The sequence below is a fragment of the Aythya ferina genome, assembly GCF_964211825.1.
Source record: "Aythya ferina genome assembly, chromosome: 12".
In the NCBI taxonomy this organism is placed as follows: Eukaryota; Metazoa; Chordata; class Aves; order Anseriformes; family Anatidae; genus Aythya; species Aythya ferina.
Window position 1 is genome coordinate 4,667,912 of NC_140308.1, and position 11,843 is coordinate 4,679,754.

Here is an 11,843-nt window from a genome sequence, read left to right on the forward strand (position 1 = left end):
GTATAGTCATTCTTTGATGCACATTTGTATTTGGAAAACTGCTAAATTCTTCCAGGTTTCTATTGATGAGAAGCGCTGGTAATGTTAGTGATGGAGTGAATAGAAAAAGATCTAAATGTGGTGAGACTTAATGAGGCCAGAGAGTTCCCAAACTCAGAGAGACTTTCTCTTTGGGGCCTGGAGTTTCAGAGCACCTCCCAACTCATTTACAGAGCCTCAAAATGAAGGTGTTTTGCCAATATGAAAATTAAATTCAGTGTTATGGCTCACCCTTGAAGTGGTTGTGGCTCTGAATGTGCTTCATTCATGTTTGTGGGCATTTTAACCCATTGGGCTTAACTGTGTAATAAATATACCTGGATTTGTATAATTCCTCCTCCTCTCCCACTGTAATCAAGCTTTGCTCTTCATTTTATGCTTTTATGGGTGCTATTAGATCATAAATCTTTAAAAGTTCTTCAAGCTCGCTTTGACCTGCATCCTGCATGTATGGGAACTTCTCTTCCTCGATTGCATTTCTGAGCACACCAGTTCATTACAGTTTTGAACACTGAACTCTCACTCTTACTACTTTACTGCCTGCTTTATGTGCCAAATGTCAAAACAGGCATCAGAAATCTGATTTATGAGGATGTATACAAAAATTGTGGTTCCTGCTTGTGACTGGGAATCAACTGGCAATTTCCTACCAGGATTTCTGTTTAAGATACCAGGGCCCAGTCTGGCAGCCTAAAGATGGCACTGCCAAGCTTGAATTCAAAAATCATTATCCAGGACTCACAGAACCTTGAAACTTCTTGTAGTATCTTTGAACTTACTTGCTTTCCAGTTTTAACCACATTTGACTAACCTGTGGGTTTTTTGCAAGTAAAAGTCAATGCTTATTTTCAAAAATTGGAAGCTGAACAAATCGAGCAGTCTCCAAATGCCAATATGTAAAATATTTGATAATCTCTTTCCTTTTCTGTTATAAACATCAGAAAAGTATGGATCAACCCCTAAGCCTCCAGAGCGCACAAACGTTGATAAGAAATCTAAGCTTCCCCTACTAATTTGCCATTTTCCATCGATTTATACCCTGCTCACGGAGGCACTCCCCCTCACCCCATACACACAGCTCTATACAGCGAAGCTGCTGCTTTTTAATCGCTGCTTTTACACCAGCCGTGCCCCCTGACGGCCCCCGCAGGCCCCGCCGCTCCTCGGGACTGGGCCGGGCCCCGATCGCGGAGGGTGGAGCCGAGCCGAGCCGCCGCCGCCTCCTCCCGCGGCTCCCCCCCGGCCTGCGCGGCCGCGGCGCTACTCGAGCTCGGGGATCCAGCGCGGCCTAGTGCCAGCGCCGCGGCCGCCATGGCCGGGGAGGTGAAGACGAAGCTGTCCAAGAACCTGCTGCGCATGAAGGTGAGGCGGGGGGCGGCGGGCAGGGAGGGGAGGAGAAGGGGAGGCATGGGGCCCGAGCTGAGGGGGGGGGGGACGAGGAGATGGCGGCCGGGCCGGGCCTGAGCTGCGGGTCCGCCCTCCGGGCCGCCCGCCGCCGTGGCTGTCCCTGCGGGGGGTGTGGGGACCCGCAATTGGGTGCCCCTTGCAGGCTCTGGGGACTTTTTCCCTTCCTGTATGTGGCCACGCGGCTTCTGCCCTGTTCTGACACAGGCACGAGTGTCTCTCCTGTGTCTTGTACTCTGCACGTGGCTTTGTTTGCTTTTTCTTTGCAGCTTTTTGCTCGAGCTTCACTAGCAAGAGGCTGCTTTAACGAGCTGCCCCAGACAGGGTTTCATTTTTTGTCTGTTTCCACTGATAACCAACAAAGTGCCCAAGCACAACGTCTGGCCCTTTACCACCTTCCTCCATCTTTTCCCAGTCACAAACACAAGGGCCATCTGCTTACTGGGTTCTGGTGCACGTTGCATAACACAACGCCTAATTCAATAAAGTACATTCTCCTGTGAGGGATGAGTCTTTAATGTTGGAAAACAGACACTAGAAAGTGTCTACACAAAAAGACAAAAAAAAAAAAAAAAGTCTTTTTTTAATGTTAATACTCATTACTTTTTTATAAGTGATTAGCCTTTGTGGCTTCTTGTTTGTGGTGTTTTATTTAACATGCGGGTTTTTTTCACCTATTTATGTGGGACCATGTTTCAGAAACTGCCTGAAAGGTTTTAGCTCCATATAAAGTGGGCTCTGTTACAGTAAGATTGTGGAGTATTTACCACAATTAATAGGTACTGCTAATGAAAGGCTAACATTTGTACACAGGGGAAACAAAATGCATCCTGCCTTGCTCCCAAAGGTAAGTAAATGATGGGCTTAGTTAACCAGCAGCACAGGACAGAGCAAGACTCCCTTAACCTAGATTGCAGCATCATTGATTTTTGTTACTTTTTTGTAATACTCTCTTCTTAGGTGAAACTTATGCTGCTGGTTTTTGCCAGTTTATTAACCCTCCAGAGATTTCAAAGGCTAGTTTTTAGATTTCCTTCCTTGGAAGGCTGTGGGGAACCAGACTGTGAATGTGGTGCTGTGACATTTGCAGATTTAGAGTCCAGGCAGTAGTAACCAGCTTAGAAGAGATGAGTAGGTTTTGAAAAGGTCATACACAGATCATGTGCTTAGCACTTTCATGCTGCAAAACCTGTTTACAAATGTTTTAATTAATCTTTTAGCAGCTGCCTCCACGAGTAGTGATAAGATTTATCATAACAATTTAGTAGGCAGGTGAAGGGGCACCCAGAGGTGGCATGTGGTCAGTGGTAGTGTTGTGAAAACCTTTTTCACCAAGATCCAGACTACACACACCTCTTGATGTCAAATGGTGGCTCATGCTTTTAGTTCCTATACCATTTGATCCAGGTCCCATTGCTTGGGGGAACTTACCTAAATAACCATGCAGTTACTGCCTTACATACTCTGCATCTACCATGGTTGGTATATTTTTAATTCATTCACGTGTGTTTACATTTCTGATAAATACAATCACATTTTTTTTTCATCCAGCTATTCCTGTAGTAATCGTGAGGAACATAATCTTTAAAATGTAATGTGGAATGATTATTTAATTGTGTGCTTGTAGCAAAATTTCTCCTGTTGAGTTTTCTGACTGGCTAACCAATTTCCTTGAGCAATATGGTTTTCCACATGATAGATTCCCTTATTTTCCTCAACTAGATACTGTAATTTTAATTGGAAAGCTTTGACATATTTTGGGTCGACTCAGAAAACAAAAGTCAAGTTTTCTTTCATTAAAGATCTTGTACAAATTGATACAAATAGAAATATAAAAGGAAAATGAGACACTATTGGCTTATATGTCAGGGTTTGGTTTGGTTTGCATGGACATTTTGTAAAGACTGAGAAAATGTGGGTGTGTACACATAATATATATTACATACATGTATTACCTATGTACTTTAAATAATCTCAGTAATTTAGGATTTTTGTGGGAGGGAAGTGTGTAGTGATGTCTTCTTGGGCCTTATCCCCAAGTCAAGCCCACTGTAGCTGGGACCAAAGCTATGACCGAGTCTCTGCTAATGTTTGAAAGACAGAAGAGCCCCACTGGCATGTTATCTGTCAGCCTGCAGGCTTATCTAAATACAGAAATGATGCTGCTTTAAACGAAAGGAGTACGATTAGTTGATATAAAACTCCTCTGCAGTGTTGTGCCTACAGGTTTGCTTTGATTGCCACAAAGCAATTTTTGTACAGAAGTGTGTATAAACAGCACTGGTCGCCTTGTCTCTTGCTGTGAATTATATCGGTATAAATGTGCACCTCTGTCAGAGGCAGTTACTGAAACACTTTCTGTAGGCCCAGAGGAGGGTCCCAGCTCCTAGGGATGTGAGAATGTAAGGATCGCTCCTGTAAAGTCGTGAAGAGTTCTGTTTTCTCCCCTGTGCCTGGAGAAGTGAGTTAACCTTGTCAATACTTTTAAATTGTCAGTCAGTTCAGGCATCAGATGTGATACAAATGGAAGTATAAGGGATGTTGCACGTATCTCAGGTCTGTGGTTTTGCACTCTCAGCAATTTGTCATGGGCCATGACAAATGCCCTCTTCTATTCCCAGCTGCAAGAGAGGTTACAGCTCCTATCTGCCTGTTCCCATTCCCTGGCAAAGGCTATCACAGACACAGCAATTGGCAGGAACGTCCTTGTATTAGGCAGAATTAGCTGTCTTACCCTAAAGTAATTTATTGATCTCAGCTACCTTGGCAGGCTGTTCCTGAGTTAGCAGGTGTTTACCATACTGCTCGACTAGTAGTTTGGTGGGTCATCAATGAGAAGTTAAGAGTTGGTAACATCTTCCTTTAACACAGTTGGATGCAGAAGATGTCATAGCCTCACTTACTTATTTCAAAGGCAAGTTCTAGCCTGCTGGGTTACAAACACAAACTAGTTTGTAATACGAAATCTGAGAAAAGAAGATGGTTGAAAATACAGAAGTTTCAGAAAGTCACCAACTGGTATGACCAACATTTAGGTCACAGCTCCATTTAGGTCACAGTACTGTTTGTGTGTGTGGGGGGGGGGGGGGGGGGTTCAGATATACTGCAAAATCTTTAATTAGCATTACATTCTCTCTGGCCTTTGCTGAAACAGTAGAAATATCTTGGCTAAATTGTGGATTTGTGACATCTCAGATCCATCAAAATTTTCTTTTTATCTAGGTGCAGACGTGGCTGACTGTTGACTTCCAGTCAGTCCAGATTGTTGTGATGCACAGATGTTAACTTTTCCTTTGTCCGTTTGCCCAAACACAGATTAAGCCCAGAGAAGATCACAAAAAGCATTTAATTCTTATATCAACTGTTAAGTATGTAATGGATAATTATGATTATGTAATTATTGCCTGTACAGAACATACTCAAAAGAGACTGAAGTTGTGCGCTTTTGTCTTTATTTTCAGTTCATGCAAAGGGGTTTGGATTCACAAACTAAAAAACAACTAGAAGAGGAAGAAAAGAAGATAATTAGTGAAGAACACTGGTATCTTGATTTACCAGACCTAAAGGAGAAAGAGTAAGCTTGTACTCTTGTATCACCGTTGCATTGTTGTGGGGTGGGAACAGAATTTGTTTTTTTCCCTTTAGCAGAAATATTACTGATAATTATTAACAGAATAAAAAAGAAAAATAGTGACAGACTGGCATTACAGCTTGTTATATTTTCAGGGACATTGCTAAGATTGCCAAGTCCAGTTTGACCTACTTTCACTTCTTGCACGCTTTGTCTTCTTTCACTCGCATTTTCTTCTAGATGCATGTAATTAGTTTCTTTCAGGCAGGGACCAATCCATTCATTGCTGCTTTTGCCATTCATTTGAAAAAAGAAGTTTGAAACTTTGTGTTAGTAAATTGTGCTTCAGTCACATGTGTAGGTCCATTCAGGACCACGTCTTCTTGAGTCCAGCTCACTTCAAGTCCTGTTTTTGAAGTAGAAGAGATAATGGATGAAGCAAAAATAAAGGAAGGCTTAGCTAATAGGGAAGCAAATGTCCATTCCCACTATTTGGAAAGGCACTTTAAATAGCAAGGGAACTACTTTAAAAATAGTTTGACTTTTGTCCTTTAAAAAGAGAACAAAAATTCTATTGAGTAAGAATGTATATAATTTATAAAAGCTGGGATCCAGAGAATTAACTGTAGTTGAATAAGGTCATTCATAAACTATTTTCCATGACTGTTAGTAGATATGACAAAAAGGTATTTGAGCTTCAGTTGCAGCAAGGAAGGCTCAGGTTTGATATTGGAAGGTTTTTTAACAATGAGGCTATTGAAGCACGCGAATAGATGGCCTAAGAAGACTGTTTTCTTCGTCACTGGAAGTCTTTTGAGGACAGGCCAGTTAGACTTGTGCTGTTCATAGTTCATGTTTAGCTGATCCTACCTTGAGGTAGGAGAATGAGCTTGATTTCTTCAGCATGATTTCCTATGCCTGTAGGAGTTTGTTTTAAATGAGAGATGAAGAGGTAGAGAGAAGGGATGCATGTGTGTGAGAGGAAAAGAAGGATGGAACAGTTCAAGGAAGTACTTTTATCTAACATGAGTGTTATGGACGCCTCGGAGTCATGTTTCTTTTCTTTCCAGGCTCATTGAAGGGAGGAAGAAAGAGGAAATCTTTCTCTGCTGAACAAAGAATTACACAGTGGTTTATATCCTGACAGACTCAACTAATTCCAGGTCTAACATCACAATGAAAAATTAATTAGAAGCTTTTGCTGGTATAGTAATGCCACCTGGAGAGTGATATTTATGTGGTATTTTTATTCTGGCAAAAGCATTAATGTAGGTGGAATCTTACCAGCAAAGAGTGCTTTCTGTCAGGAGAGTTAATTTTGCTTGTGGAACTGGCACAGCTTTGCTGGCAAACAGTATTTCTTTGCACTCCAAGCTCCTTGCATTGAAAGATTTATCAGAGCAATTAAGCTTCAGAAAGTAGTTGATGGTATAAAATACACTGTGGTTTTGTTTATTTGTGTGGGGGAAGACAGCAAATGCTTTTTGCATTTGTTTAATTTGATTATATTAAAGTGCACTGTTTGACAAATGCTGGGTTTGGGTTTTCATGCAGGAGCTTTATAATAGAAGAGAGAAGCTTTATGCCATGTGAGGATCTACTTTATGGCAGAATGTCCTTCAAAGGATTCAATCCGGAAATTGAGGTACTATTTAAATGTTCTCTTTTGAGGTGGTCTCACATTAGGATTGAAACCCTTGGGAACAGGGATTTTAGTGTTCACCCTCCATGCTGCCTGGCCTTTGCAGCACCTTCAGTAAATTCTCTCATGTGCAAGAAAACTGCAATTCTAACCAAAATGTTGATCAATGTAGCATCTGGTAAGTAGAAACCTTTTATCTCTGTGGGTTGATGGTCAGTAATTACATAATTCCTGCAGACATTTCCTTCCTTGAGCTGAGAAGACTGTCCCACAGCTTACCAAAACAATAGCTCTCTGTTCCTCCTGCCATTTAATTCAGAGCCCAATATTACAAATATTCAACCCTGTTTATTCAGCACTTACTCATATAAGTAGGGTCTTGAAATTCCAAAGTAAAAATTCTGGGCAAGAGAGTCTTTCATTTCTTTCTGGCATGATTCATGCTGATAGAACTAGTAATTATTGAAATGGTAATAAAAATGTTACTGCTGAACTGAAACAAGAGGATGAAAGTACAAAGACAAAGAGATGTGAGGAAGGCTATGCAAGGTGATTTAATGGGGCATTCTTTTAGTTATTTTAAACTTGCTTTCACTGTGACTTGGCATATAATTGCTTCATGGTTTTTATTATCGTTTATTGTAAATTCTTGCAGATATTTTTCAACTGTAACAAAACCATTCCAAAGACTATGTGCTGACATCACAATGAAAAAATAATTAGGATCTAACTGTCTGGTCTCCTCAAGATGTCTGCCATGCATTTGAGGGTGCTTGGATAGAACAGTTCACTGAATACCCTGTTTATATCTTGTCTTTTTTTCTCAAAGGCAAACTCTTAAGCTCATCTTAGCATTGAAGAGGCATGTTTCCTTTTCTTACAGCCCTGTGCTTTAGCCTGAACAGAATACAGCAAATGAGGAAAATGGGGATTAAAACTGATCCTTAACTTTTATGTACTTTTCCTGCCAGTGAATTTCAGCATAGTTGACATTGTGTCAGGGTTATATGTTTAAGCTATTTCTTACTTCATTTTCAGAAGTTAATGGTCCAAATGAACTCTAAAAGCAAGAAAGAAGAAATTGAAGTGGATGATAAAATGGAGGCTGATGTGTCAGATGAAGAAATGGCCAGAAGGTACACTATCCCTAGCCAGTATTGATTATATCTTAAAGTATGTGATATATTAGGTATTATGTGCAGGAGAAGAAACAAAAAAACAACAACAAAAAGCATTTAATACTTCAGTGATTTCTCAGGAATTTTGGTGTTTGTTCAGTGAAATCTCTATCACTTTGGGGGTTAAAATCTCCTAGATGTTTTCTGCCTTTTGATATCCCTATATTCCATTCTAATACCTCCTAGCTCCAGATTACTAACAAACTTAAGCTGTCAAAATGAGCAGTAATTTAATCCGTGATCATGTAGTACTTGTGCTTCTTAAACGTCTAATGACAGGCTTTTTATACTAGTTGAATTGTTGATTAGATTTGTGATTTCCTGCATTGAACTTGCACTGATTTCAGTAAAAGCTGACAATTTTTAATTATCTTTACAGATATGAAACATTAGTGGGAACAATAGGGAAGAAATTCTTGAAAAAAAGAGACCAGCGTGTTCTTCGTGATGAAGATGAAGATGAGAATAGTAACTCAAGACCTAAGAAAGCCAAGAAAATGTTCTTAAAACCTCAGGATTAATGTCAGCTGCACAACTGGAGCTGATAGAAATGTTATCTACCAAATATAGTACCATGAACCGAAGATTGTTTTGAGTTTTTGCTATTTAATGTAAAGGATAGCATTGTAAATCTGAGTCTGTTCTCATTGAAATTTCTGCCATCCACATGACGAACATTTTTAAAAGTGGATGTGTATATAATGGATGTCATACATCCTTTCCTCTCTGAGCAGCTTTTAACGTGTGGGGCATTAAGCCCATCAGTCATTTTTAATGTTGTGTATAACGAGGATGAGTGTCAACGTGCAATCAAGAGCAACAGTATTTACATTTTATGATAACATCTAAAAGAAATATTTGCAGTGAAGAGTAGCTTTGTCCAATCCAGTAAGGCAGTTCAGCTTTCACTGCTATTTTTATTATGAAAATGAAAACCTTTGCTCTCCACAATTTGAAAAAAGTCAGCAGAAACATGCATCTCTTTTTTTTAACTGTTCTACAAATAAGCTGGGAAAAGAACAGATACAAAATCCATTTTGTTGAATTTTCTGTTTTCTATAAAGCTTATTTAAAAATAGAGGGGTTTGTAGCAAAAAAATTTTTTTTTCTAGAGCAAGCCAAATATTGGGCAACGTTTACAGTTTGACAGTTGAGCAGATTGTGAGTCTTAATTTCTATCTTCCAAAAGAAGTTTGCTAATCTTGTCTCTTTTTCAGCCAAAAAATTCCAATCTTATAATTATCTAGGTCTTGTCATAAAAGCATAATAACAGCTTGAAAAACATGTTTAAAAAGTGAATAAAAACTGATTTTTTGTGTGTTTAATGATTGTGGTTTAGCTAATTTAATGTAAAAAAAAATGATACTTAATACAATCAGAAGAAATCCTGTTTTGTGCTGACCACAGATGTCCCAATGTATTAATTGACTGAGTTAACTTTTCCTGTTCAGCATGTAGTGAAGCCATCTGAAGTAGTGTTTAGACAGAAACACCATGGCCTTTAGTCACTTAGTGCCCTGAACTTACTGAAAAAGGTGACTGTGGTCTTGTCTAAATTCATAGCAGTTCTTTGTATTCTAGTTTTCAACGAGTTCTATTAATTTTCTCAGCTAGATATCTAAATTGCTCATCCTTAATGCTGGCTCTCTGAAGAAAGATTTTGTTAAATTGAAGCAAGACATGAAACTCAACATAAAGACAGAGGCTGTGTCTGCTGTAATGCATGTATGCTACATGAACTATAATTCATATACCAAGAACAGCTCATTAGATATTCAAGATGGATCACACATGGAAAGAAATACAGTTTTAACCTAGTAAGAGCCTTGTTCAGGTAGAAAGCCTGATTCATGATCTGAGATAGTTTTTCAGAGCTAATTAAATGCTACTGGTTCAATTACTTAAAATTTGATCATATATTATCACTAGTTGAAAAGAAGTTAATGACGACGAGACATTTCTTTTCCCATGGAAGATGTGACCTGAGTTAAGAAATGATTTATTATTGGTCATCACAAGAAAAACTCAGAATATATCCCATTATTCTTATTAGTAGGAAAATCATTTCCCTCTATGTGAATACATTTCTTCAATGGAGAAAGAATTTCTGCAAAGCTGCGTGGGATGGTTCAGGGAGAAAACCACCAGTAACCACGAGGTGTCACTACACTTGCACTTCCCTGAGAGAAAGTGGATTGGAGAATGTTTCGGTGACATCATGTACGGAGATTTTGGGTAATTTCAGTAACTACTAGCAGTTCAGATGAACTCTGTGAAGTCTTGCTTGGTCGAGGCTCTGTGCAGAGAGTTCTGTTGTATTGCAGTTTTGTTAAATCTGATGGGATAATTTTGTACAGCTGAAGTGTGTTCTGCCATACGCTGGTCCTTATATTTTAAAGGTACCTAAGTGCCCAAAGTTACAAGGATTTAGAGTTGTGATGGGGTCTTCTGAAATGCCCATCTCTATTTTCAGCTTTGGCGTGTGTGCGTTTAAATTGGGCTCTAGCTTCCTAGCCAAGGTAGAAACATTCTGCTGTATAAAATTAGTGTTTAAACTACTCTTGACAGAGATACAAGTGTAGTGGTGAAATATTCATAATGCAAACCGACATTAATTCAAGCTTTCTTGGCTCTGATAAGTCTCAAATGCAGATCTGTTTTCATGGACAACTTCCTAAGCAGTAGAATTTTAAAAGCTACAGGTTTCTAAATGAAAAGTATTTTTTTTCTTAGAGCACAAAAGCAAGTTGGGATTTTTGTTCAAGCTTAAAAAATAAAACACCACCCGCAAAATTTAGTGGATAAAGAGTTGCCAGACACCAGAAGCGTTTGTGTCTGTTACACTAAGGTAGCTATTAGAGCGAACAAGCAGTGTGTTGTAGTTTGTGCTCGCTGACAGCTCAGCGTTAAGTCTAAGCATGCCTCCTGACAGGTGGAATCTTTGTCCCTCCCTTTGACAGGCTGACAGTGCTTGTTTCTGTAATGACTGCTGATGTTGGAAATGTGCGAATGGAACAGCATCTTTCTTGTTGATGCTTCTTCTTTTGTTACTTTTATTCTGCTTTGAATTGGATCTTGAAGACTACTGGACCAGAGTCCAACTGCAGTGAGACATGCTGTGTTTCCCCTTTAGTAATGCATGAGCTGCTTAAACTTTGATTCTTTGGGGAGGGGGAAGGCTGTGCAGTGGTGCCATGGAGTTTGAACTGCGTTTCTTCCGTTGTGTGTCGTGTTTTCTAATAAGACTCCATTATACAATTACACAATTGTGGATGGCTGTCGTTGCCATTGGGCATTGTGTGTCTGTAATGGGCAGCTGGGCTGGGATTCTGGGAGATGGTCCAGAATTGAGACTTAAAAAGAAATTTTCTGCTCTTTTTGTTAATTGGAATGCAATACTTGTAAATTTTATTTGGAATTATAAAGGTCCTGGGTGGGGGGTTCTATATGTGTGCTCTGCTTCATTCGAACAACAGTCTGCAACTAAATCTGCACGGTAGCTTGGGCTCTCATTAAACCTTTCTTAAAGAGAGAACATTAATAAATAAGGCGTAGTAGTGGTGAAGGATGTCAAACTGTCGTGCAGCTTTGAGATCAGTGTTTTACTTCTGCATGTGGATGCAAGTTTCTCTGAGAGCTGATGTTTTAAGGACTTCATTGTTGTTGTGTTTTTTTTATTATTATTTTTAGTCTAGGAGAGCATCTGTCTTCTCCAATAATGCCTTGCTAATGGAACCCCAATATGAGGCCTCTGGGTTTGATTTTGTTTGCTGTTTACACCATTCTCATCTCAAACCTTTGAGACATTTTGGGTCTAACATTCACACCTTAATATCTTCGGGCTTTCATCATCAGCTTTTGGGCAGCTTCAGTTAAACTGTGAAACTGTTCCTGTGCGTGTTAACACTTCTTTGTGTGATTTGATGCTGCACAATGAGGACCTGGTTATAACTGTTGCACAGAGAGGAAAAACCCATCTCAGGGAGTAATTACCAACAGACGGAGTCAG

The 11,843-nt window shown here is 39.5% G+C and overlaps 1 protein-coding gene across 1 annotated transcript; it reads left to right on the forward strand.

The window, feature by feature from the left end:
• Positions 1 to 1,141: 1,141 nt before the first annotated feature.
• Positions 1,142 to 9,159, forward strand: MPHOSPH6 (M-phase phosphoprotein 6). The gene is made up of 5 exons (XM_084533256.1): positions 1,142 to 1,401; positions 4,905 to 5,017; positions 6,569 to 6,659; positions 7,695 to 7,792; positions 8,214 to 9,159. The coding sequence occupies exons 1-5, from the start codon at positions 1,351 to 1,353 to the stop codon at positions 8,353 to 8,355; spliced, it is 495 nt and encodes a 164-aa protein (XP_084389382.1). The 5' UTR covers positions 1,142 to 1,350; the 3' UTR covers positions 8,356 to 9,159.
• Positions 9,160 to 11,843: the final 2,684 nt, after the last annotated feature.